This window comes from Gambusia affinis, linkage group LG07, assembly GCF_019740435.1.
Source record: "Gambusia affinis linkage group LG07, SWU_Gaff_1.0, whole genome shotgun sequence".
Classification (NCBI taxonomy): Eukaryota; Metazoa; Chordata; class Actinopteri; order Cyprinodontiformes; family Poeciliidae; genus Gambusia; species Gambusia affinis.
In genome coordinates, this window is record NC_057874.1 from 2,427,195 (window position 1) to 2,452,785 (window position 25,591).

At 38.9% G+C, this 25,591-nt stretch overlaps 1 protein-coding gene across 1 annotated transcript in view; it reads left to right on the plus strand.

Annotated features, from left to right (window-relative positions):
* The window catches only part of wnt4 (wingless-type MMTV integration site family, member 4), a 32,200-nt gene continuing 6,609 nt past the window's right edge, over positions 1-25,591 (plus strand). Inside the window, exons 1-2 of the mRNA XM_044122319.1 lie at positions 1-540; positions 25,015-25,096. Coding sequence (XP_043978254.1) covers positions 464-540; positions 25,015-25,096 — 159 coding nt within the window. The 5' untranslated portion in view covers positions 1-463. The remainder of the gene's footprint in view (positions 541-25,014; positions 25,097-25,591) is intronic.

Below are 25,591 nucleotides of genomic sequence, written 5' to 3' on the forward strand. Positions count from 1 at the left end.
GGCACCGCCCCTCAGCTAAAGTCAGCGCTCACGGTCTCTCCTCATCAGACTTACGGAGGGACGGCGGTGTGTGTGCAGGGGGGCCCCGCTCAGGCTGTGCGCATGTGGCTGGGCAGAACCGACGGGACGGGACGGACTCAGCGTGTCAGACCGGCGCAGAAGGAGGAAGAGCTCGTTCACCTCTCCACGCGCTTTCAGTAATGCGCAGTAGAAAAGGAAAACAAACAGACTAAAAAACATCAAGTTAAAATTCCTTTTCCTAAATATACTTACTTTCTCTTCATATATATCTGAGCGCTCTGTGCCGTGGCGTGGGAGCTGCCAGAGGCAGAGGACGGGACGGGATCCCCTGGATGCGGGACGATGGATTAACATCCCGCAGTCTGGTTTACTCTCCGGCCTTCGAGACCCTCTTACCTGGGGATTATTCGGCCCGTCGGACCTCCAGCCTCTGCCTCTCGAGATGAGTGAGGATCTTGTTCTGCGCTGCGTCCTGATGCTCTGCTGCGCGCTCCTCTCCGTCAGCGCCAGCAACTGGCTGTAAGTTTCTGAGCCTCCAGTTTTGTTTTCATTTCTCCTGACCGGAGCTGCTTCTCACTTTCTCCCTGCATACTCACGGCGCGCGCACACTTTCACCCCCCCACCACACACACACACGCACACCCCCACGCACGCACACACACACACACACACACACACACACACCTGTTCTCTTGCTGTTTTCATTCTGATCTCCGCATCGCCTGTCCTCGTTACCTCCGGCTCAGCGGTCGCTCAGGTTAATTGTTAACCATCTCTCTTTCTCTCTCTCACGCACACACTCATACGCGCGCGCGTGTGAGTGTGTGCGTGAATTTAGGACACGCACACACACTCTGTCAGAGGTTTAATAGCTGACACTCTTACGGAGGGGAGTAGAAAACTTTTGCACAAAAAACCCCCTCAACAAAACAAAGAATCCGACATGTTTATTCTGAAAAGTAGAACTTTTCTGTGACAAATTAAATTGTATAATATTCATACAATTCGTAGGAAAATAAGTTGCTGAAATATTTAGATTAAAGAGATATTTTTCCTTTATGTTTTGGATCAGTTCGACATTCTGTTTAAAACTCCAGTTAGAGGTGTGGGACACCGCGTAGCTCTGGTATCGATCCAAATGAACACCAGGTCAGTGTCTCTAGTACTGATGCTTTGACAGACCTTCAAACTTCTGGCCTCCAGGTATTTAGTTAAAACCTCAGACAGAATTTTGACAAAGCTTAAAGGTGTCCACACAATGTTTTAATAATAAATTAGCTCAACAAACAGGAACATAGAAAAATAAATAAAAATATAGCGTGCATTTTTTTCCCTAAAACAAAGTGCAAAAAAAAATCTTATGGTTAAGAAAACATAATTTGTTTTTAGGTCGATTTGAGAAACTAAATAAAAAACAAAAAATAAGAATAAAATTTCATGTGAAACTAGCATCAATCATACCGCTGTAGTGATATCAATATCAATATTACTGATATTTTTGGATTGATGCGCCTGCCTTCATCTTCAACTTTATAACCTAACCAATTATTCCTCCTATTGCCAAAACGATGTAACATATTGATTGTTACAGGTATTTGCCTTGTACTTGTAAGTGAGGGGAATTGTAAAAGTCTTTTCTGATGAGGCGCCATGCAGCATCAGGGGGACATTTGGCTCCATTTAGCTGGAGAAACTGGACAAGCTGCCACTTTATGTTGATGATTTTAGAAGAACTCTCAGCTGGGGGGCATTTGGTTATTTCTGTATTTGTGAGGATTAATAACCTTGGTTTAATCTGAAAACACAAACCATTTAAATTACAACAATAATAATAAACACCATAAACTATCTGCATTTAGTCAAAATTTAGGACACAAAAAATCAATCTGACTACTTTTAAAATGTCACAACATATTGACTTTTAGTGCTATCTAATTTTTAATTATTGTAATTTTCATTTGAAGGAAACTATAGAATTCAGTTGGAAATCTTTTTGCTTTGAAGCGACAGTGAAAGTTGTCTTTCAGCTCACCCACAGCAACAGGTGGGGGAGGGACCACACTGCATTACATCATGCTCCAATACAGCGAGAGAAAACTCTGCTCCCACAAGCTGTTTCTTTACTAAAGACAAATGTGATTGTTTTGTTAGTTTTCTTTAAATATATCACATAGAACTGGATCCGTAATGGAGACAGTTACTGAGGGTTTCTGAAGAAAAACACACCTTTGTGCCTCTAACACAAACAGAGAGGATGTTTAGGATGGAAATCAAAGAAGCTAGAAATTCTTTGTTTTAAAATAGTCCAGTATAGAAATGTAAATCATTTCTAAGTATTACATCCTGCCCGTGGATGAAGCTGAGGTTTGTACTAGACTCGAGGCGTAAAGCGGTGAGTCCCTGCTGGGTCGGCGTGTCGCCTCCTCCCGGGTCCTGGGAGCCGGTCGGTTGGGCCACATGTGTGTGCCTGCTCTCCCAGCAGACCTGTGGGAGGTGTTTAGCTCACTTTCTGCATTCCTCTTCAGGCTCCGCTCCATTCTCTGCTGCCATTCATTTCCATTACCTGCAGAAAATCTGTTCGTTTTAGAGGTCGACCTCTTGTTTGTCAGCTCCCCCTCCCCCCACACCCTTTCCTTCGCAGTTGATACAAACTATAACCTGCCGCAGAGATCCATTATTAGCTGACAAATCACTGCTGACACAAACGTCTGCTGTAGACGTCGCACGTTTCCTGGTGACGGCGACCTTGTGAGATTTATAACGGCCCCTCTCATGTTTGCGTCGGGATGGTGCCGCAGACGGGCTAACTGACGCTGTTGAAAGATTCATCAGTGGAAGTCAAATTAAAGCCATGCCAAACAGCTCAAGCTGCCTTGAACTCTGTCACTGGGTGCAGGATAATTGTGCTGTTTGGGAGCTGAAGGTGTGGTGACAGCAGCACACAGCAGGACGTGTACAGGCAGGCCGCCGAGCTGCCGCTCTGCTCTCTGGGATTTACACTGCTGAGACGGATCTGTGTGGTCCGCAGCAGAGTCGTCAAGGCTTCAGCAAGGGTCAAAGGATGGCCAGCAGTCACAGGGACTGTTAATAGGCAGCTATAAAACATGTGACAACTACATGTAAGCAATGGCTTAATGCATGTGGCCCCTGGGAGCCCCCAACCGATCACTAAATCTCAATAAGAGGAGGTTAGATCAGACATCAAGATGATTCAGCTTCCCGTGTGAGGTTTCGTTTTTCATCACTGCTGTTTAACTGGCCGCATGTTACAGCTGCAAGGACGCGCTGTTACTCTGTTGGTTCTTCTCTAACCTTGTGTTGGACACACGACGTGCTGGGAATGTTCACTTTACCTTGGATGACATGATAGATAGTCCACCTTGATGTAGGAAACGGTTTTCATATGTCACCGTTTTTACTTCAAATTCAGGTTTCTTTCAGATAATGTGATAATTGTTCCTAATTACTTTGCAAAAATACTAAATCTTACCATTTACCAGTTTCTGATGCAAATATCTTTGTACATTTGAAATAAGGCAAAACTGACTTGCTAGCAACTCTTTCATAAGTTGTATCAGCTTGGTTTAGGTCAATAATTCTTGAATAATGATCAAAAGTACGACTTCCACTGGCAGATTATTTTCACTGATAGCACAATTAAAATGTATTGCTATTCGTGAAAAAGTTTCTCAATGTAACTAATACTTTCCCATGAATATTAAGGAATTATTGACTTAAAACGATCTCCTATGTCTTGTGGAAAAGTTACTTGTAAGCTAGTTTTGTTTTATTTCAAGTATACTAAAACATTTGGACCACAAATACTCACTAAGATTTAGTATTTTTGCAGTGCAATCCAATGAAAACAGATATCAAAGGTGTTAGGGATTCACAATATATTGGCTCTAATATCGGTATCACTCCGATAAATGGGCTGATATTAACAATATGATATTTATTTCCATTTTGTTGATGTGTGTTTCCATATTTGTTTAGTTTAGTTACATGACAGTGACAGCGATGCAGAAAAGGATTATGGGATTGTGAGTTTAGCTGAATCAGAGAAGCAGTGGTGAAGTCAGCTGCAATAATTTTTCTAGTCATATACACACATTTCCAGTAAGTAGTGGTTGTCGAGCTTAGCAGTAATAGTAATATCAGATATCACTATATTTTAAGGTTAAGAAAACATTCAAGATCAAAATTATGCTGCAAGAAGGCATTTATTCCAAATATTTTAGATTTTGCATCAAATTGATGTCTGTGTTTTTCTGATTTCTATCAAACTCTTCAGTCATGCATGTCTGCAGCACATTGACAATTTCCTATTGGCTGTTTATAGTGTGTTCTGTTATTGTGACGTATCTCAGTAAACCACTAGATGTCCAGCTATTTGTTGTTATGACGATGCTTTCTGTCTCCTTGACGTGTGAACAACTTGCTGTGCTTACATATTGTTTGTCTTGTTTGTGAGTCTGTCTCAATCTGCTGTTCCTACTCCAAAGCAAAAATGCTGCCAAACAAATGAGTTGAGAAAAGCTGGGGCCTCTTCTGTTACAGCTTGCTAAGGTGATGACTACAACCTGCGTCAGAGTTGATTCTGCATGGCTCCTCAAATGAGCCGGACTTTCTAAACAAACCAGAATTCAATTAAAGGGGCATTATAATGTAAAATTGACTCTTATTTTCTTTTAGCTTTATATGAAGTTCTAATGTTATTCCTTCATAAAAAAAAAAACATTCCTGGGGTGTTCCTTTGATTCTTTCATACATATTGGAGAAATTTTTTAATCTCCATGGAAACCACTCAGCTGTGCAAATCACCTGGTTGGACCTAACCCCGCCTTCAAAGCTCAGCTTCTCCTCAGAGCTGCAGTTACAAAGCTTCTGAGCTTCTGCCTCACAGAGCAACCCACAACTCCCCACTCAGCTCCTTCAGACTAGCAACCAGCAATTAGCAAACACCGGGTGGTATTGTGCATCAGCTGAGCAATGGAACTAAGGTTCAAACTGAACACTAAGAGAACTGAGGTAAACCAATGGAAAAAACATGAGTGAAGTTATGGCTTCTTTCTATTAAAAAATAAACACCTTTATGACAATATTTCATAAATGCTGCAAAACAATCCAAGTTTTCTGAATTGTTTTTATAAATGTTAAACTGTGCAATAATTTTCACATTTTTTGATGTACAGTTTGACTGACTGTTTGATATGTTTGACTTATTGTTGGCTATCAATGTAAGTCCATTTACTTAAAGTTGACTAAATATTGGAAAAAACCCTGAGGTCATCCATCCATCCATCCATCCATCCATCCATCCATCCATCCATCCATCCATCCATCCATCCATCCATCCATCCATCCATCCATCCATCCATCCATCCATCCATCCATCCATCCATTTGCAGAAATGACAGCGGTTGCCAAATAGGAATTGTTTATTGGGTAGTTTCAGTGTTTGACCATCTGCAGGGTGCAGATGTTGCCTCCCTGTGATGGACCGGCGGCCTCTCAGCCTCTCACACAATGACCACTGAATGTAGCACTAGTTCCTCTGCTACCCTGCAGGGATAAACGGGTAAAGCAATGGATGGATGTTTTCTCAAGGCACTTTCCAAAACAAACAGAACTCATTCACATTTAACTATATAGATTCAAATCAGTCCAATTATTCAGTCAGCATATCAATCATTTTTATAAAAACACATTTTCAGAGGCTGATCCGAATGCCTGAATCTCTAACCAGAGGGTGGATAAGAAGCCTCACTACGCCTGAAGGATTGCTGAGAGACAGGTTAAGAAAATGAGCAGACTGGCTCAAAGTCATTGGTTTGTTCAGTTAAACTGGCACAAATCTCCTTTACAGAAAGGATTATAGTCTTTATTTATTGTCTGAAGACAGCACATTGCTTTCTAAACCTCAAAGAACATACTATTTACTTTTTAAGCCTTTGTGGGAAACAGTGAGTTCAAGTTAGGACGTCACAGTCTTCTGTCAACCTGATGCAAGAGATAGAGAAACAAAGGCAATCGCGATAAAGACGTGAATACTGTTGTAACTTTATCTTACATGTGATTTGCCCACCCCAGCTGCTAAATATACTTACATCATGTCACCGTATCTCTGCATTGTATGGAAAGTATGACTCCTTAGGTTTTCTCTTTGTTGCTATGCGAGTGTGTGAACATGTGTGTATTTCTCTGGCATATTCATTGTGAGGCACTGCAGTGCATATCCACATTGGCCTTTCCTCAACTCAAAACGGTCACATTTAGATATTTAGTTCTGCGCTCTGTTGCCACTTTGGTGTGTTTCTGAGAGTCCAAACGCAGGCGAAGAGGGAGGCAGAGGACAGTAAGTGCAAAAGGAAAGTCCAAAAACCAAAGATTTCATCCAAAAGTGGTGATATCAGCAAAGAAACTCACAAACTTGGCAAGTAGGGCCAGAATGGATTAAATTTAATGAATGGCAGAACAGAAACAATACAAGTGTACAAGCATAATGACGGGGAAAAACTCTGAAAGTAGAGAGAAATAAAACAAGAAGTGAAGAGAACACTGAACAGAGAGGACCAACCTTAACAGAATAGGACAGGAAACCACAAATCAGAAACTCCTCGAAGAGCAAAAACAGAACAAACACAAAATCATGTTGTTAACCTGAAGACCAGAACCTGATCTTAACTAAAGTCAACTTACAATTCCTTTTACTCGAGTTGACTCCAACTCGGGTCCCTACTAATGGTAGATGACTGATCGTTTCCAGTCACTTTCTAATGTAGAGAAGCACACGCATAAATATATCTACAAATATGTCCAAGCTGTGTGACATTTGCTGCAACATATATGTAGTTAGCTTCTGGTATTAGTGGGGGTCAGGGACCACGACCACCAACTAATGGCTGAAATTAAATACTGTTGATGTTTTGTGTAGTATTATCTCTGCATTTGTCTGTTTTTGTCAGACGTTACCAGATCAAAACTACAAGTCCAAAAATCTGCTGTCAAACGACACGGACACAAATTCTTAAGTCGTTTTCCTTCTGTAATGTGAGACATCTTTACAGGCCACACAATTTATCAATTTGTGAGCAGTTTTTTTTTTTTTTTTAAGTGATTTTAAACAGAAAACAACTCGGAGGACTTGTACGACACTAAGCTCTTGGCAGAGAATCATTCAATCCATGGTTCTAGGCCTGCCTGTCGCTGAGAGGCGGATGGATTTTGTTGCCAGTTTGGAGCTGTGAGGAGACACCTCAGTGAGGTTCACTGGAAACGACACTTGACTGTAACTATGTGACACATAATTAGCGTGTCATTTAATCCATTTATGAAGACACTGAAAACATTCACTGCTTCGATCTGTTTGAAATGTTTCATTCCAAACAGACATCAAATTTCAACTTGGAAATTCAAAGTCTCTGATGTTGGTGAATTAAAAAAAACTATCCATACTGGATTTGTGTATATTAATACATTCTTTAAGTGACTGATACCTTAAGTTTTTATTATACATAGGAAACCATCTACAATACACACAAGCACACATTAAACTGTGTAAACAGTAAGCAGCACCAGTAAATGCTGCGTGTCAGGACCTGTCCGCTGCTCATGGAGGATGTAAATTTTCACAAGCAGGCCCATCTCCTTATCTGTCCAAAGTGAATGTGGAAATAAAAACAACCTGAAAGCTGCCAGGTTGTGATAAAATATCTCATTATAAATGCAATACTAGATGAGAGCCAATTTTTTTTAACCTGACTTGGGAGACAAACAGGTGAGAGTAACTGAATATGTTTGGGTGTAAAAGCCAATTGTGTTAGTATCTTTACTAGTAAAATGAATCTTTTATACACCAATAATCAAGTGAGTTAATAAAACCGTGTTTTAATATGAATGTTATTAAAATGTAAGATGAATTTGGTTGTATTATTAGGTTATGTTGGTAAAATCTGATACTGACAGTTAAAGGAAAATTTTTTTGCAGAATAATTTTTTAATTGCTTGTATTTTATTGTTGCTCAAATTAATAGAACAAAAACACAAAGAAATGTTTTTTATGCACCGATGATAAAATTTGGCCGATGTCAATATTCGATATTAATATATTATCAGCCATAATATTGTTATGACTGATAACCCATACTTACCGATGTTTTTTATATAGATATATTTCACTACCATGCTGACACATTGAGAAAAAAACAAACACTCAGCAGATTTCACCTTCTTTGTGTCAGAGAAAGAAACAAATGTATTGTAATTAAGTCAAGCCATATTATCTGTAGCATACTTTGCTGATTAATTTTAACATAACTTAAAATGATATTTAAAATTAAGCTGCCTTTGCACTAAAAACACATAGTGCTTGTGACGCTTCAAAACAAAAAGCATCACAAATCAAACAGGAAGTTAATTATCGGTGCAACTAATTGAAGAGGATATAGGTCAAATATCTTCTAAGTTATTAGTAAGTAACAATGTTTGCCACAAACATTTTATCCACGTTCTTCCCAGATACTGCTAAAATATTCTTATATTTAATCTTCATCTGTTGTTGTGTTTGTTCTGTATAATTATTGATAAGATGTGGAACAAAAAAGAGCAACATGAATGAATCTGCTGTTATATAGATTATATAGACTCAACAGAACCTCAGTGGAACGTGACTTACTTTATTAGACATTTTGCCAAAGAACACTTGGTGTTCTTCCACATAGAACACTAAATCGTACCACTGAATACATAATACAGGAAATGTTACCACAGGGATAACTGGCTTGTGGCGGCCAAGCGTTGATGGCAACGTCGCTTTTTGATCCTTGATGTCGCCTCTTCCGATCATTGTGAAGCAGAATTCACCAAGCGTTGGATTGTTCATCCACGTAACAAACATCCACTGTTCATTTATTTGGTCAAAGTTGATTATTTGAGCAAATGACATGTATGAATAAGACATGCATATTTTTTGCTAGTTACCCATTCAATCGATCTGCTATCGTTTGGTGTAGCAGCAGTTTGTTCTCCCCATGGATTCTCTCAGGGTACTCCAGCTTCCTCCCACAGTCCTAAATCATGACTGTTAGCTTACATGATTACTCTGTCTGGTATGCGTGTGTGTGTGTGCGTGTGCGTGTGTGTGTACAAATTTTTTAACTGGGAAAATATTTCCATTTGTGATTGAATTAGCAAGTTGAACTCATCGCTCAGTTTTCAAGTATTAAAGTGAAAATGTTTGTTTTCAAAAGCCTGAAGCTGCTGAGATGTTGCACTACCAACATTAAAGTTCAGAACAGAAGGTCAGGGATGAGAAAGGATGTGGATGTAAATGTGGGTTCAGTTTTAGTTTAAGTATTAATTAAATCGTAACTCTCAAGTTCTAGAAACAACAAAATCCCATTCTGATAAATGCGGTCCAACTCGTTGTGATTGGCCGCTGTGACGTTCACCTTCGTTTACGTTCACTCTCGACCTCGGATACAGGAAGCACAGGAACCTTCTGCCAGGTCCTGCATTTAGAACCAATCAGCTGTTCACAGTTGTTGTATGCAGATCGGAACGTTATACAGGCGAAAACCACAACCAGCTACTGGTTGGCTCCCAGCCTTCTGGGGCCGTGGCACTGGCACCGGGCGTGGAGATAACTCTGGGACTTTTACGGCGTCTCTCCGCAAATGTGTGTTAAAGTGAGTTTTGGAGCGCATGTTGTGTGTGTCTGCGTGTGTGAGAGGGTTGCGGTGTTGGCTGTGTGTGTTATTTTTAGGGGCAAATAAGCTCTAGTGGAGCCGGCAGCATATAAATACACCCAGACGCTCATGGACACACACACACACACACACACACACACGCACACACACACACACACACACACACACAACACACACACAGGGAGCATGGTGATGCAGTAACGTTAAGGGAACTTTTGATTTTGTTTCACCTTTCACCCTCCAGAATTTCCACCTCCTTTTCTTTTCAAGCAAACTTCTTCTTTATCGTTACCATTCTTTCTCTCACATCCTGTCCTCAGTGTTATCTTTCCTTCTGGTGCTGCCTCCCTCCCACATGTAGTCACAAGGCCATTTTGAGTATTATGACTAAAGATTTGACCCACCCATCCCATAATACAAAGACCTACACACCTACCTATTGTGAGAACCAAAGCTCTTTAAGCCCCAAAACCAGCTACTGGATTATTTGGGTTTTCATTTACCTTTTTTTTTTTTTTTTAAACATATTCAGTTTTTTCCTGCAGTTGTGCTTTCAACTTATGAAGCTTACTTTGAATTATTACAAAAAATTAAAAGTGAAACTATTCATAAATCATGAGAGACTTCTTCAGCCGAACAGTGAAGCATCACCAGGCTGGCAGCTCCAACAAATGAAGGAGTTCTGACTTTGTTCACGTTCTTGTCGGAACGATTCCGTCCAACCGGGGTTTGTTGGACGACATGCAGTCGTCCAGCAGATGACTCCTTTCTTATATGCCGTCCATTCAGCCTCTTTGACACACTCTCAGATTTGAAGCGGAGTGCAGCAGGACCAGCTTTTGATCTCACAGACTATCAGCAGTCAAAACAAAGATGGAGGACGATGGGGAGAAGCTCTGAGAGAGCACAACACGGAGCAACAAGGACACATCTGTGGCCCGATTCTGGGTTTAACAGGACTTTTTCAAAACATGGTAGAGAGATTTATATTGTTAAAAAAAAACAGAAGTATTCTCATCCTGAACATGTTAAAACCCCAAACTTTAATGTATGTTTCTGGGGATGTTATGCGAGAGTAATAATTTGTTGAAGTGGCAGTGAAAGGATGCACAATTTGACAACAATTCTTTTGGTAGAAAATCTAAAGGACGGTGGGTTTGTGGAGTTGGGAGCATGGATCAAGTTGAATTTTCAATTGAAGATCAATCAAACCGATTGATCTCCAATTGAAAATTATGGAAGAGAAACAAGAATAATGTCAAGGTTGAAAGAATCCAATAAAAAGGTCTTGATTGAAGGTTTAGGCAACCAGAAAGGAGAAAGAAGATGGTCTGGTCAGATTTAACAAAGATTTACATTTCTACATGTTAATGCTGTTCATCATCCAAAGGGTCACAAAGTGCTGCCTGTGTCATGATGATAATATATACGGAGCTAATTCCAGGGTAAAAATGGGAGAAAACCTGGAAAACAGCTGAGGCTTGTATTCCAGCTGGACAGGCCTAAACATACTGGGATCCAGGTGTTAGAATGGCCCAGTCAAAGTGTAAGCTTAAATCCATTTGAAAATTGGCAACAACACAAATCTGGGTTTTACTTTTCAACTGTTTTAACTGAGTTTCAGGAAATTTTCCATATAAACAAGCAAGAATTTCAGTCTGTTGATGTGCTAAGATGGAGACAAACCCTAAAACATGGCTCCACTCTATGGGCTGAATGATACACTTTATGTTTTTTGGTGTCTTAAAAATCATCAATATATGAAAAGGTTCACAGAGTGTGAATAGTTTGGGAGGCGCAGTGTAAGACATTTCTTTCTCATGATAAATTCTCATCCTCTGTTTCACGTTAGTGTTGAACCTGTTCTTCTTCTTTGGCTCTAACTACTGTCAGACTGCAGATTTTATAAATTAGTCACATTTTCCATTGACTGCAGGTTGTTTATGTTGGGAAAAATTGTTAACTTCAACCTGTTTCCAACTCCTCATGTGGTGCCCATGCTTTGTTCCGTATTATGAATTATGCTCCGACGTTCTTTTCAAAAAATGCCCTGATATTAAAGGTCAGCTGGAAAATCAGCCATAACTTTATCATTTCGATCCCCATGGACACATTAACTGTAAAAAAAAAAAAAAATGGATGTAGTTGTCATGATCGACTAAAATATTGGGTACAGCTGTGACAAAAATGTAAAAAAACAAAAAGAAAAAAAATGGCAAACTAGAAATTTTCAGCAGCAAGTGGAACTTATTTGAAAACACTGTAAATATGGTTTGTGATATTTCAATTAAGCACCTTTTAAAGGATTTTTTTCAGCCCTAGTCAAGAATTGAAAAATAAAATAAAATAAGTAAACAGTCAACAACACAGGAAACAATTTATGACCCAAAAATTTGGAAATTTACTTTTTTTTTAAATAAGAAAACAGTTGGGAACCCTTTTTATGTTTCGGATCTTTAATGAGATTCAGATTTCAGATAAAATTTTTATTGTTCAGCAACTATAAAACAAAAATTACAGTAAACAAATGCTTGCATCTTCAATTTAATACAGTCTGTTGCCACCGTTGGGTTAAATTAGCCAGTTCTCATCCGCAGGACAAAAAGTTTGTAGATAGAAACTGTAAGAGAAATCAAAATGATAATTCCATCAGAGAAGTCAAACTTTTATAAATTCTGTTCAAACTTTGTCTATTTTTCTACTGTAAATAATCACTGGGCTATGGAGCACCAACGAGCGCCGAGTTGCTTTACTGCTTTTCCCAAAATCTCTGGGAAGTCTTTTGCAAAGTCTTGCAGATTTTGTTAAAATCTTATGACACATCAGAGATAAAGATTAAATTATCTGATCTATTACCTGGTGAGCCTCACTGCTGATCAAAAGAGGACAGTGGATGATTTTCAGACGTTTGATAAAATCTCTAAAACTCTCATATAACTTTCAGCCGATCTCCCAAAAGGCATCAAATTGGGTCCATTTTATCAGCTCTAGAAATCAGAACTGGTTCAAATCTGCATGAACTGGTCTAATCTTTACAATTACTTCTCACTGAAAATTGGCAGCAGAACTCTGTGATTTTAAAGAGATATATAAATAAACATAGAAATACAAAATGTATAACTGGACAAATAAATCAGTCATTTAAAAAAAAAATGTCTCTCTCCAAACGTTTTACAGTTGAATAATTTAGCATATCCTAAAAATGAAATTTCTTGAAAACCACAAATACTGCTGTGGTGTGATCTGTCTTCCATGTTGTTTTTGATACCAAAATAATGACACGTTTATTTTTGAATTGATGAATCTTTTCATTCTTTGATTCTTCTTTTTGGTACCAATTTTGCACTTAAAAGTGACGTTTTCCATTCCGTTGTTTAAATCTAAACAGAAACACGTGAAAATGTGTTTCATTTCTGAATTTTCTCCTCGTGTGGTTTTATGTAAAACCGCTTAAAGTTTTACATAATGGGAGCTTATTTTATCTGAAGCCACTTATAGCATGATGACTGGAATCAAAATGAGAGAACAGCGCCGTGCACAGGCCACAATCTGCTGTGCATGCTGCGTTTTCTCTGCAGAGGAAGAAATCGAGGGTTAATTCAGGTCATTTGCACCTTAAATCTGCCAAAGGAGCTTCATGTGAAGGCTTCATTCAGCCTCATTTATTTCACTAAAATCTGTTCAGAGACTCTGAATCTTGGGTTTTCTGCCTCAGCCCAGAAGAAGCCGTTCTTCCAGTTCGTCTCTGCGTTTGCTATATATACATCTGTTCCTGTGAAGCATCAGTGTGTGCTCAGAGCCAGCGGGGTAAACACCAGGATATTTTCACATAAATACACATTTAAAGAGGATGGAGGTGTGCAGCAGCATACAGATTCATGTCCTGTTTTCTGAAGAGGTTTGTCCAAGTCCAACACGGTGAAGCGGCCTTTAACAGAGCCTTCTGTGAGGATTCTGTTTGCTCCTTTTTTCAGTCTTTTTAAAAAATATATATTTGAAAGAAAATTGGAAAAAGGTGAAATCAATAAACAAATAAAAATCCAGGAAATCATAGAAGTTTTATGAAATGTAGGAAACATCTGGATCTGAAAGTTGTCTATTAATTTGCCAGCACAAATTCACATCAAAGGTTCACATTCACATTAAAGGTGACCCATTATGCTTCCTTTTAGACAAGCTAAGATAGGACTGTGGTCTGTACAAAACATCTTCACTAAATGTTTTGCACAAAATTGTTCTCAGATAATGAGGTTTCACCTGCTCTGTCCTTTCTATTTTGAGCCGCTTTTAAAATGACATGTTTCAAGGTTACGCCACTTTTATGCAAATAAGCTACAGCTGGCCACGCCCCCAAGTCAAAGTGAATATACACACTTCATACACATCAAAAGCCATTAAATGATTGGGGTTTATTTGCACATGAACTGTTTCTAGGAGCAACAGAGACCCAATTGGAAGAACAGAAACGTCCAAAAAAAAATAAATGTATGTTTGCGTAATAGATTCCTTTTTAAAAAATTTTTAAATCTCATATTAAGCTTATGTTCAGTTCACATGAGTTATTTTAGGTGTATAAAAGTATTTTGTTGTTTAGCCTGGGTGTCTACATTGATCCGGCGTTCTGGGAGACCAGAAGCAATCATTTTAGAAACTGTGGGGAAAAATGTCAAAGTTCACGTCTCAGTGCGAACAGTCGAGCCACGTCTTTTTAAAATCATGACCTCACAGCTCTGTCTCACTCCCACAAAAAGAAACCTGGCACAGTTCAGTGCTTGTTGCATCGTTCTATGGCAGTGTCACAGCGCCACCAATTGGCCTGACAGACTTACTGCGGCGTTTTCCGTGCGGACGCTTCCTGTCGCGAGGATGCATGTTTTTCTTTGTCTTAATCATTTACGAAAATTGACCGTGTTGTTTAGCTTTTCGTCATCTCCTTTTTCCACTTCACCGGTGCCTTGTAAAGTATTTCTTATACTTTATTAATATAGTTTTAATGAGACCAGACAACGCAAAATCTAAAACGTATGACAAATATTTATATTTATCTGATACCCTAAATGAAAATCAAGCAGCTTCAGAATAGATCGAATTAGTTAGTAGAGAACATAAATCCAGTTCTGAAAGAACATCAAGGAATCAGTTGTGGAGATGCTTAGAGCAGAGTTCTGTTATAAAACGGTTCTGAACTGGTTCTATCACCTGACAACAGAGAACAGCACAACTGGAAGCCAAGCAAGATATCAGCAAGCAGAACATTAATCATACAAACAGTCAGCAGCTTCATGGCAACACTGGAGAAGTATCTGAGATTTAAGGCTTTGATTTGGAGAGTCTATCGGCACGACTGATTTATAGCTGTGAAACCAAAAATATGTCCTTCACAAAGAACAGTGGTAGACAGTAAGTTATTGTTGGAGGCCAGCAGTAAGAAGCTCTACTGTCATTTTATGTGTGAAGACATGAGGAAGGGCCTGAAGAAGGGCTCAACTTTATATCCTTATTGTAGAAAAATCAACAGACTTATGACTAACTGCACAGGGAAAGGAAGTTTTTTGTTTTTTTAACCTTTAATTAGGCTTTTATTACAATAATCCATAGTTTTGGATAAAAATGCAAGCACTAACAAATGTATCATGTTTATTTGTTAATGATATTTTCTATTTTGAATTGAGCTCACAGCTTCAAAATTTGCTGGTGTTCCATCAAATTTGACCAAACACCTGATGGATCTGTGTGTTTGCTGAGGTCACAGGAGCTGCTTCTCAGTGAAACGCTGGTAAAAACATTAACGGGTTAACAGAGGAGCCATGTTGTGATGACGTCCTGAAGGCGGAGCTTCAGAAAAAGCAGGAGTTTCTTAAAGAGACAGAGGCCCAATTTCAATGGGTTGTTAAATACAAACATATTTTTGCAAATACAAAAATGTTGTAGTTTTATAATACGGCATTTTATGTTGTAGTATAAAATTGCATAAAACCAATCTCACTTATTGTGTTTATTATTATTATTATTATTATTATTATTATTATTATTATTATTATTAATATTATTATTAATATTATTATTATTATTATTATTATTATTATTATTATTATTATTATTATTATATAATGTTCTGTATGTTTTACTACATTCATCTACTTCTACTACCTTCAATTAATTGTGCTAATTCATATATCAAAACGTTCTGCTTCTTCTGGAGATTTCTGCTATGAATTTTGCTAAAAGTCACTGTTGTACTTTTTGTATTGTGCTGTTTCTATCTGTGTCAGCATTCTGCTTGTCTACTTTTCTGTATACGCCTTCTGCTTTTACTGCTTTTACTGTCTACAAAGGTCTTCTGCAAACTTTAACCGATTTTATCAATTCATATATCAAAAGGCTCTGCTTCTTTTGCTATTTGTTTGCTATGTTTCACTTTTCAACTTTTTCAAATAGCTCAAGTTTGATACCAATTTCTGCTTCTGCTAATCTGTGCTATATCTTTGGCTAAATTTCAATCTTTAGCAAAATATTTCTGCCATGTATGACTGTAACTTTCTTCTGCTTTTTTCCCTACTTCTTATGCCATGTTCTGCTGTTTCTTGCATTTTCTGCAGCAATCTTTCTGCAAATATGCATTCTCACGGCTATTACGCTAGGAATAGCAATTTTTCTAGTTTGATGTGTGTGTTTTTGTGAAGCGGCTTGTGATTTTAATGTCTGTGATTAAGCGCTATATTATTATATTTTACTTACTGATTGGTGTTTTAGGTATAGATTGGATTTTGTCTTCCTGCAGCGTAGGTTTTCAGATTAAAAGCCTGTTGTCCATACGTCCTGTTTATTTTTTGACCAGTAAATCTTAGGGGCCACTACTGCCACCTACTGGAAGGAGGAGTTTGTGCCAGGAATGAGGAAACTGAAAAAAGTGAGGCTTCCTCTGTGTGTAATTTATCCAAAATATCATGTTAGAGTCCGAGCCCTAATCTATATCCGAGGTAAGCATTTGAGTTGAAATATTTCAATATTTAATTATAACAATAAAAAAACAACAGTAAAAATGTCTAAACAGTAAAAATAGGAAACATTGTTACTGTTTTTACAACAGTAAAAAATGAATGCCTGATTCAGCTGTATGTGGTTTTCTTGGGATTTCCTTAAAAATAACTTTACTTAATTGGGATTGTTTGTATTATAATCTGATATTAAAAAAAAATGTTCCGTGCAAATCATGAATTTATATTCGTGGTCCTGACACATCCCCACTTAAAAAATAAGGATGCTGCAATGAGAGGGTAAAAGTTAGTAATGAATATCACTTTTCTATCATATTAGATACAAAGTCTTTTGGTTGCATACTGCCTGGAGGGATCTGCTGTTACAGAGGGTCCTGTTGGGGGCTGGATGAGAGCGATGGAGTGTTCCACCTGGATCGGGGTGCGTTCGCAGGCTGCAGTGTGTTGGTGTTGCACTACGCATCGCAGGCCTCCAGCAGGGTTAGGCCCCCAGGATATAAGCAAGCAAACCACCAGGGGCCAAGGAGACAGACAGAGGAGAGAGAAAGGCAGGATGAGAGGAGGGACCATGGTGTGAGTGTGTGCATTCGTGTGAGGGTGTGCGGGCGTGGGTGTGAGTGTGTGCATTCGTGTGTGTGTGTGTGTTTGTCCTTTCATGAGTTGACTCCCCTGCAGAGGTGTTTTGTTAACCTTGTCTCTGGGAAACGAAGAGTGCACACAGCAGTATGAAAAGATAAAGTGAGACACCCGCCCCAGGCCTACGCTCAGCTTTTCCCACACATGCACACACACACGTGCATGAACACGCACGCACACACACACACAGACATATCCAGAAAATTACCTGAATGCTAGCTTATCCAATGTTTATTAAATGGTTCCAGGGTGAATGTCGGGCCAGTGTGATGGCGTTCTGAGTGCTTCCTGTCAGAGAAGCGCCTTTCTTCCCTGATTATTTTTCTCACTTTGTGGTGGTCTTACCCAAAAGTAGAAGTAGTGAAATAAAATCACACTTCCCAGTCCTGGGTATTCAGAACTGATTCAAAATGTTCAAACATCCATTTTAAAATGTGTTTAAGTTGTACATCTTTGCCACTTCTATTTGTGAGTGTGCTGCATATCGCCTCGTCTCACGCGCTGTATCTATTTTTACAAGTAATCTATCGATTATTCTCACGATTAAACAAGTAATCGTATAAAAAGAATGATCAAATAAACTATTGGTAAATCTAACATAACAGCAGTATTACCATCTCATATCAACATCGGTCCAATTTTTCACAGTTGAGCTTCTCTAACAGTTACTTTTCTGTAGGTTAGAAAATTAACCTATAACAATAATAGCTGACTTTCTAAGTTAACCTGAAGAAATGTTATACAAAAATCTGAAATTATATTCAATTTAATAATAAAGAGGCAGGCTCACAAATATGCTTATAAAAATTCCAGCTTTTGGTTTATGTATTTATCTTCAGTCAATCTAATAGATGAACTCTCACCTTGCTAATTGCTGCTGGCTAGTCTGAAGGAGCTGAGTTGGGGGAGTCTCGGAGGAAGGCTGCTCTGTGAGGTGGCTCTAGGTCCACACAGATGTTTTGCACAGCTTAGTGGTTGCTATGGAGATTCAAGGATTTCTCAAATATGCCTGAACGTATCAAAGCAATCCTCCAGGCAGGCTTTTGATGAGGAAATCCAAAACTGATGGAATTTGATACAATCTGGATTTGTTTTAAATAAATGATCTATTTGTTTACAATGTCTTCTCCTCTTGTCAGTCACATAATTTAAACAGAACCTCTTGGTCCTTTGAACTGGAAAGTTGTTTCTGAATTTGATCATAGCTCTAAAATTCAGAATCGAATCGTTAGGCACTGAGAGATTTGCATCTGTACCTTTGCGGCGTCTTCATATCCAAGGCGGCAGAACAAAAAGGCATCAAGCATCACACATTGCTTTGATGAACGTCATGCGACCGCGCTGGAGCGAATCAGAGCAGCTGCAGCAGTCTGGGTTTGGACCAGATCCAATATGAATAGAAAGAGAAACACAGGTCACCCACCCGGCAACAACAGTTTACAATTCCTCCAATTGAATTTACAGAAGTGTTCATTAATGAGTTTTAGTGATTGAAACTTTTCGTAGTTGATGACTTGTGGTACCAATATGTTTCATAAGGCGGCTGCAGAAAAGAGCCTCTGAGGTTCTGTGTCTGTGTAGCTCTGATGACAGGAAACGGAGGTCGGACCTTTAACTTCCCAGTTCCAGTTTCTAGAAGCCAGACTTATTCAGCTGCACTCAGGCATTTGATAAAAGTTTGTGTGTCAGATGAATTAGTCACCACATCCATCAGGCAGCTGCAGCATGAAGTTGATTGACTTTAGCAAACAAAGCCGACTGACTAAATGTTTTTTTCCACCTGACGAAAGACGGTTTGGCCAAATGACCTTTTGTTGAATAGCCCATTTTCATTTGTACACGTTTTCCTCACTCTCCTCTTTCTTTATCCTCATCCCAATGGCTCCACCGCAGGACTAGAACCTTAAAGCTGCAGTATGTAACTCTTTAAAAATAAATGGATTTTTACATATTTGTTAAAACTGTCAACTTGTCATGACTGTAAAATATGAGACAGATAATCTGTGAAAAGATCAATCTCCTCCACCTCCTCTCCTGAGCTGCTATTGCCGTCTAAAGAAATGCACCAAAAACAACCAATCATTAGCCAGGAGGAGGGGCTTATCCCTGCCAGTCTACCTTGCGTACTCACTGTTCAATGTGCTAATGCTACGGGGAAACTGTTTATCCACCGCCATGCTAACTAGCTTTATCGTTCCCAACAGGGTAGGTAGCTGTAGGTAACTAGAGGAGGTGCATGCGATGGTGATTGACAGCGCTAAGACCCTCCTACTAGCTCCGATTGGTTGCTTTTAGTTAGCACTGGAGGAAAGCAGAAGAGCTCATTTTTTTCACAGATTATCCGTCTCATACCAAACTGTCACAACATGGTGACAGTTTCAGCCAATAAAAAAAACATTTTTGATGAAAGTTGCATCTCAGTTTTCTTATGGTTGTCTTGTATTACATTCACACACAGCAGTCTCAACTTTCTGATCTTTTCATTCCCCCCCAAAAAAAAATCCAATCTGAGCCGTTTCTGTATGTGGACATTAGATTTGTATCCAGTCGTTTTCAAGGCGTCTGCAGTCTGAATGGTCATGTCGCATTTTCTCCAAACTTTACATCATTCACGTGAGACGGAAACCTAAAGAACGCTGTAGGCAAGAAGCTGGTGTGGTTTGAACGTTCTGAGATGGTGAGGTCAGCTTCGAGGGAAGAGCCAATGTGGCTGAGATGTGGTGGAGTGGCAGAGAGCAAGGTTATCACAGCGATGAGTGTTTAATACGGACTCTGTCTGGACGAGAAGAAAAAATGAGACCTTCAAAGAGACAAAGGAAGAGGTGCTATCTGAAATACTGAGAGGGTGAGAGAAGAGGAGCGTTGGTACCTATAGGAGGAATCTTTATTACGATACAGTGGTTAAAAATAAAAATAAAGAGAGAAAATAATGCAAAAGTTTGATGTAGAAATTATCCTAAATTCAACAATTGTAAGAAGTTAAGTTACTTAAGACATAATAATAATAATCATTCTGATGTTTATGATTCGCTTTACAGTATTTATTACATTACATGTTATAAAACACACGTGGAAAAAAGACTTTGGATTCTGTTTGAGTTATACAAACAGTCTGACAGACAGAAAGGCCTCTTCAGTCTGGCTGTGTGCCATGCCTTGATTTAAATGGACAAACAGGGATTTACGGAGGTATGTGTGGTCTTGGAAACTCATAACCTCAAACTCATAAAACAAGTTGGAGAAACTCTAAGCAGATCCATGTCTGTAAAGAATAGTGGTCCAAAAAGTCAATTGTCTTGCTTTTCACAACGTGCATTTTGATTTACTACTTTGTTCTTTCTGTGCCTCGTGGAACTCACTTTACAGAACCTCAAACAAACTGAGTGTCAGCTGCAGTTACTGTGGAACAGTCTGAGGTGTTTTCACACCTGGCAGTCCAGCAGACTTAAATTCTAACATTAGTTACATTTTCAGCTCCTGCGATTCTCTTTCACACTGAACTGTGTCAAATGAACTAAATCCTTTGAAATACCTGTTCCTCCTGGCCTGTGGGGGCGCTCTGCACCAAGAACCACTAGAGGAAACAACACAAAAACATCTTAAGAAGACATAGACAACTTTCTCAGGAGAATCAGGATTTCCCTTTTGTCTTTGGCAAAAGACAACGAGGCATTTCTCCTCCTAGCAGAAGACTTTTGCGTGTTTGTTTTGGTTCTATTTACCCACTTTAGTCCACTTCCTGCTTTTCAAATCAATTCAAATTAAAAATCACATTACACAATGTTACATGTTAAAATAAACCAACTGTTGTTTTGTGCACATGTTTTCTAGCCACATGCTAATTTGCCAACCTAGTCCTTGGTAGGACCTTTAAATGTAATATAGATGTAAAAAAAGAGGGTACTCTTTTCCACTGTATGTGGTAATGTCTGGAGTTTCAAACGTTCTGGAAGGAGGTTATCATGTTCCTTTCTTGCTTGACTGAACAGGATGTGCCAATGGTCAGTAAACTTCGCTTGTGTCATGGAAAAAAAACTATTTCCAAGCACTGTTCAGGTAAAATCACTCAATCAGGTTTATTCATGAATTGTGCACAACTCAGAGAGCTCATAGGACAATCAATAATGAAGCAAGTCTGGATGAAATCTCTGCCAGGCAGAGACAACACATGAGTTTTATACAAAAGGGAGAAAGGATCCAAAGCACGGGAAACAGACTGGTTCCCATGCAGTTGTGAAAAACAACGTCCAACCTTGTACATGTAACCCAAATAGTGAAACGTTGGAGGGAATATGCAGAACTTAGAATAAACATATAGCAATACAACTAGCAGGTGTGACCCTATCGTACTTTTTCCACATCAGCTTGATACACATTTTTCCAGATTGATTTAAAGGACCTACAAAGAGAAAGAAGCTTGTGAGTTTTTGCTTCTTGCAGGCTAAACATTTGATTGCTCTGAAGTGGAGGAAAACAGAAAGACCAAAGATAAATGAATGGATCAAACATTGAGCAACAACCTGGAAAAACTGACTGAAAAACTGTAACAAAAGGAAAGCTTGAAGATTTTAAAGATATTTGGTTTCCTTCCTTACATCTCGTCAAACATTCTGACATGTAAACATAATTTTTCTTTTCTATTTGAGCAGATAGAGCGAGTCCTGGGGTTGTGTGTGTGTGCGTGTGTGTGTGTGTGTGTGTGTGTGTGTGTGTGTGTGTGTGTGTTTTGGGGGGATGTGGGGTCAGGGCAGGGATTGCATTGTATGTTCATTAATTTTAATCTATTTTTTTATTTTTCATGGTTTGTTTTTTGTATGTCTGTATAGCAGAAAATTCTAATAAAAATATTTGGGGAAAAAAAACCCAGCAAAATAGAAATGAAAGATTCCTGCCTCACACACACCGACAGACAGACATATATGCCAAATTTCTACAAACTTCTGAATTTATGTATAAATGACGTTTATTGAAAACTGAATAAAGTTTTTGAAAAAAACATGATGATAGATTTTAGAAAATGCTAATTCTTCACAACAAAGTATTTTAGTATACTACTTTGTTGTATCCCAAACTACTTTGTTATACAGCCTCTGGGTTCAGTCATTGTTTTTTTTTCTGGTCCAGAGTTCATGTTAACTAAACCCACATCTAGATTTGTAGGCAGACCAGAATTCCCTATTTTGGTTCACATTTAATTTAATTAGTTTATTTGGTAGGGACAGACATACAGCGAGATAGACAAACTGAAAGAAAACAGCAGTCCCATGTTTACGTCACAGTGCAATAGCAAAAGTTAATTCACAGCACTTCTCTCTAGATGGGCTTTTAAAAAATACCTCTAGAAGTAATAATCAAACAGACAGTAAAACATAAAACATCAAAACATCAAAAGTGGGCACAGTTCTGTTTTGGATATAACCAGAGTTTTGTTTGCTTCTTAAACATACTAAAACTGGTTACAGACTTTAAATCAACAGGAAGTGAGTTCTAAACTACAGATCCTCTCACAGACAGAACACTTTGAGCAAAAAGTGTTCGATTACACATTCACAGTTTTATTAAACTGGACTAATCATGACTGCTGTAAGTAATTATCATGCTGATGGTAAAAAACGAGAAGAGATGAAACATGTCAAGGTACAGAATAATTAAAAACAAGCTGCAAAACACTGGAGACCGGCTGTGGAGGTTAACCTCACCAGGACAACAACCCTAAACCAGCTTAGACCACAGCATATTCATGTCTAGTCAAAGTCCAGGCCTAAATCCAGTTGAGAATCTGTGGCAAGACTTGAAAATGGATGTTCACAGATAGAGAAAAGTTTGGCATAGGGAAGAAAAACAAGCAAAACTTTTAGTCTTTTTGAGACCAAAGTTTGTAGAGACACTGTACCTCAAGTTGCAGCTGTAACTGCAGCAAAAGGTCCATTGTATGCTACGATAGTACTGACTCATGGAGGTTAAATATATATGCAGAGCACACTTTTCAGATTTTTATCTACGAAAAAATGTAAGCCGTTTATCTGCTCCTTCTGTTCATATAAACAACTCTGTTTTTAACATTCAGACATACAATGAAGCACTTTCAGTCCCCCTTCAAAAGAATGTGAACCATCATTAGAGTTATAGTGTGGCAGCGTGTCACTGCATTAACTACAATCCAGCCCCTTGTGAAGTGGGCTCTTTAAAGGCGCAGGTGTTTATCTTGAGAAAAATGGCAATCAAATCCTTATGAAAATGTGGATTGATTACATTCTTTTGTTTTAGTAAAATAACTTCTAGACTCAACAGGCGTTTAAAGGTCGTTGCTGGTCGGTGCAGACGCTACATAATCTGAGGGTTATGAGAAGGCCTATTTCTGTAAGGTGCAGCTGGGACTTCAGATATGAGCCTGAGGTGAAGGTGGGAGGATCAGGTTATTCTGACCAGTGTCATTTTCTCACACATCTTCTTCTATTGTGTGTGAGTGTGTACGTTGGCAGCATATCAGACCTGTCTGGCTTGGAGGTGCTGTGAGTGATAAGCCACTTTACTTCCTCTCAACCAGACATCCATCCAAAACATTCCTATATCAACACAAAAGCTAGCCCTGTCCTCTAGACCGAGATCCCAGCAGTTTGTTCCTGGAATCTGTCTCCACTCCCCCGGATTGGGAGCCACTGCTCCAGCTGAGGCCCTGCCTCTCCACAACGCCTCTGTTTCCTCTTTGAGAACTTGGAATTTCTCTAGCTGCTTGTGTTCCTTCTTCTGCATCTATCACTACTGCCCTCTTTTCTGCTTTGTTCAGCATCACAATGTCCGGTTGGTTAGCCATCACCTTTTTAGCAGACTGATTCTTGGTGGTTTCGTTCCCCATCACTCTCGGTGGCGTCTCCGTACTTTGACCGGAGAACCTCCAGTCTTTGTGGGAAATATATATTTGGTATATATTGAATCAAATATATCATTTGATATATTCACAAATGAATATATCAAGTTTTGTGGAAGTCTTAAGGAGACTGATAACCAAATTCAAATGGTGAGGTATTGACTTGTTTGTTCCAGCGACTGCAATCAGATTAAGGCATCGTTCTTTTTTCTTCTATGCTGTAATTTGGGATGCCAATATTTTTTATTTTTTTAATCAGATTAATCACTATGCTTAGCTGTAAATATCCATGTTTTCAAAAAATGTTCTAATTTTTTGAAGAGTCAGGAAGGTTTAAACCAAATCCTTCTGTGCTAAATGTTAATTTACAAACTGCTTGTTCTGTGGTGGAAGGATATCTCATTGCTTCAGTATCTACAGAGAACCTCGGTTTTATCCAAACATCCATCAGGGTGTTTTTTAAAACAAAATGTGCTGCTCAGCACACCACTTAGACTTTCCTTGTTCATATTTTCATTTCTACATGCAACTCTGCATTGATGACCACAGTACAAGAACGTGTAACGGGCTCAACACACAAAAGGCGATGTTGCTCCTTCTCCATTCCCTCCTAGAAGAGGCTTTAAGGTCAAAATAGTTGATTCATTGATTATGTAATATCAATGCATTAATTTTTCCAGGATAACTGCATTTGTTAATGGGATACAGCTGACAGTCCTACAAAAAACAGAACTTCAAAAAGGTGCTGATGAGATTTCATCTTGCTGTCCTCTTTTGTCAGGTATCTCGCCAAGCTGTCATCAGTGGGGAGCATCAGGGACGAGGAGACGTGCGAACGGTTACGAGGCCTTATCCAAAGACAGGTACACTCAATGAGGGGCTGACAGTAATCACAAGAGAAGGGTTTCAGAGTTACACACAGAATTCACTGGGATTCGCCTTGTGCAAGGAAAAAATGTCTTAGCTGAGTTACAGCAGTGAGTTTTGAGATTTAGGAAAAAGCTGTTCTAATTCAGGGTAATGTTGTCAAATAGAGTTGCCCAAATCAAGATGTTTGTTGCTACAGAAAAATCAAGAAATAACAAGTATCAGCAAATACCAAGTCCCAGTCCAGCACTTCATCAAAGTTATTCAAAATAAAGTCAGGTCCAGGTACATAAAAAGCATGTTTTTTATATAACCAATATGTATGCATTCATTGCACATAGAGTGAAATAGTGTCTCAGAAAATGTTAATTTTGTGAAAAAGTTAAACATTGGAAACTGGTTGTGACGCTCCCTGATGCTGCTTCCAAGCATATTCATAGAAAGTGGTGGGAAAAAGTTTAGTAGGAAAAGGTGCACCAGCAGCAGGGACA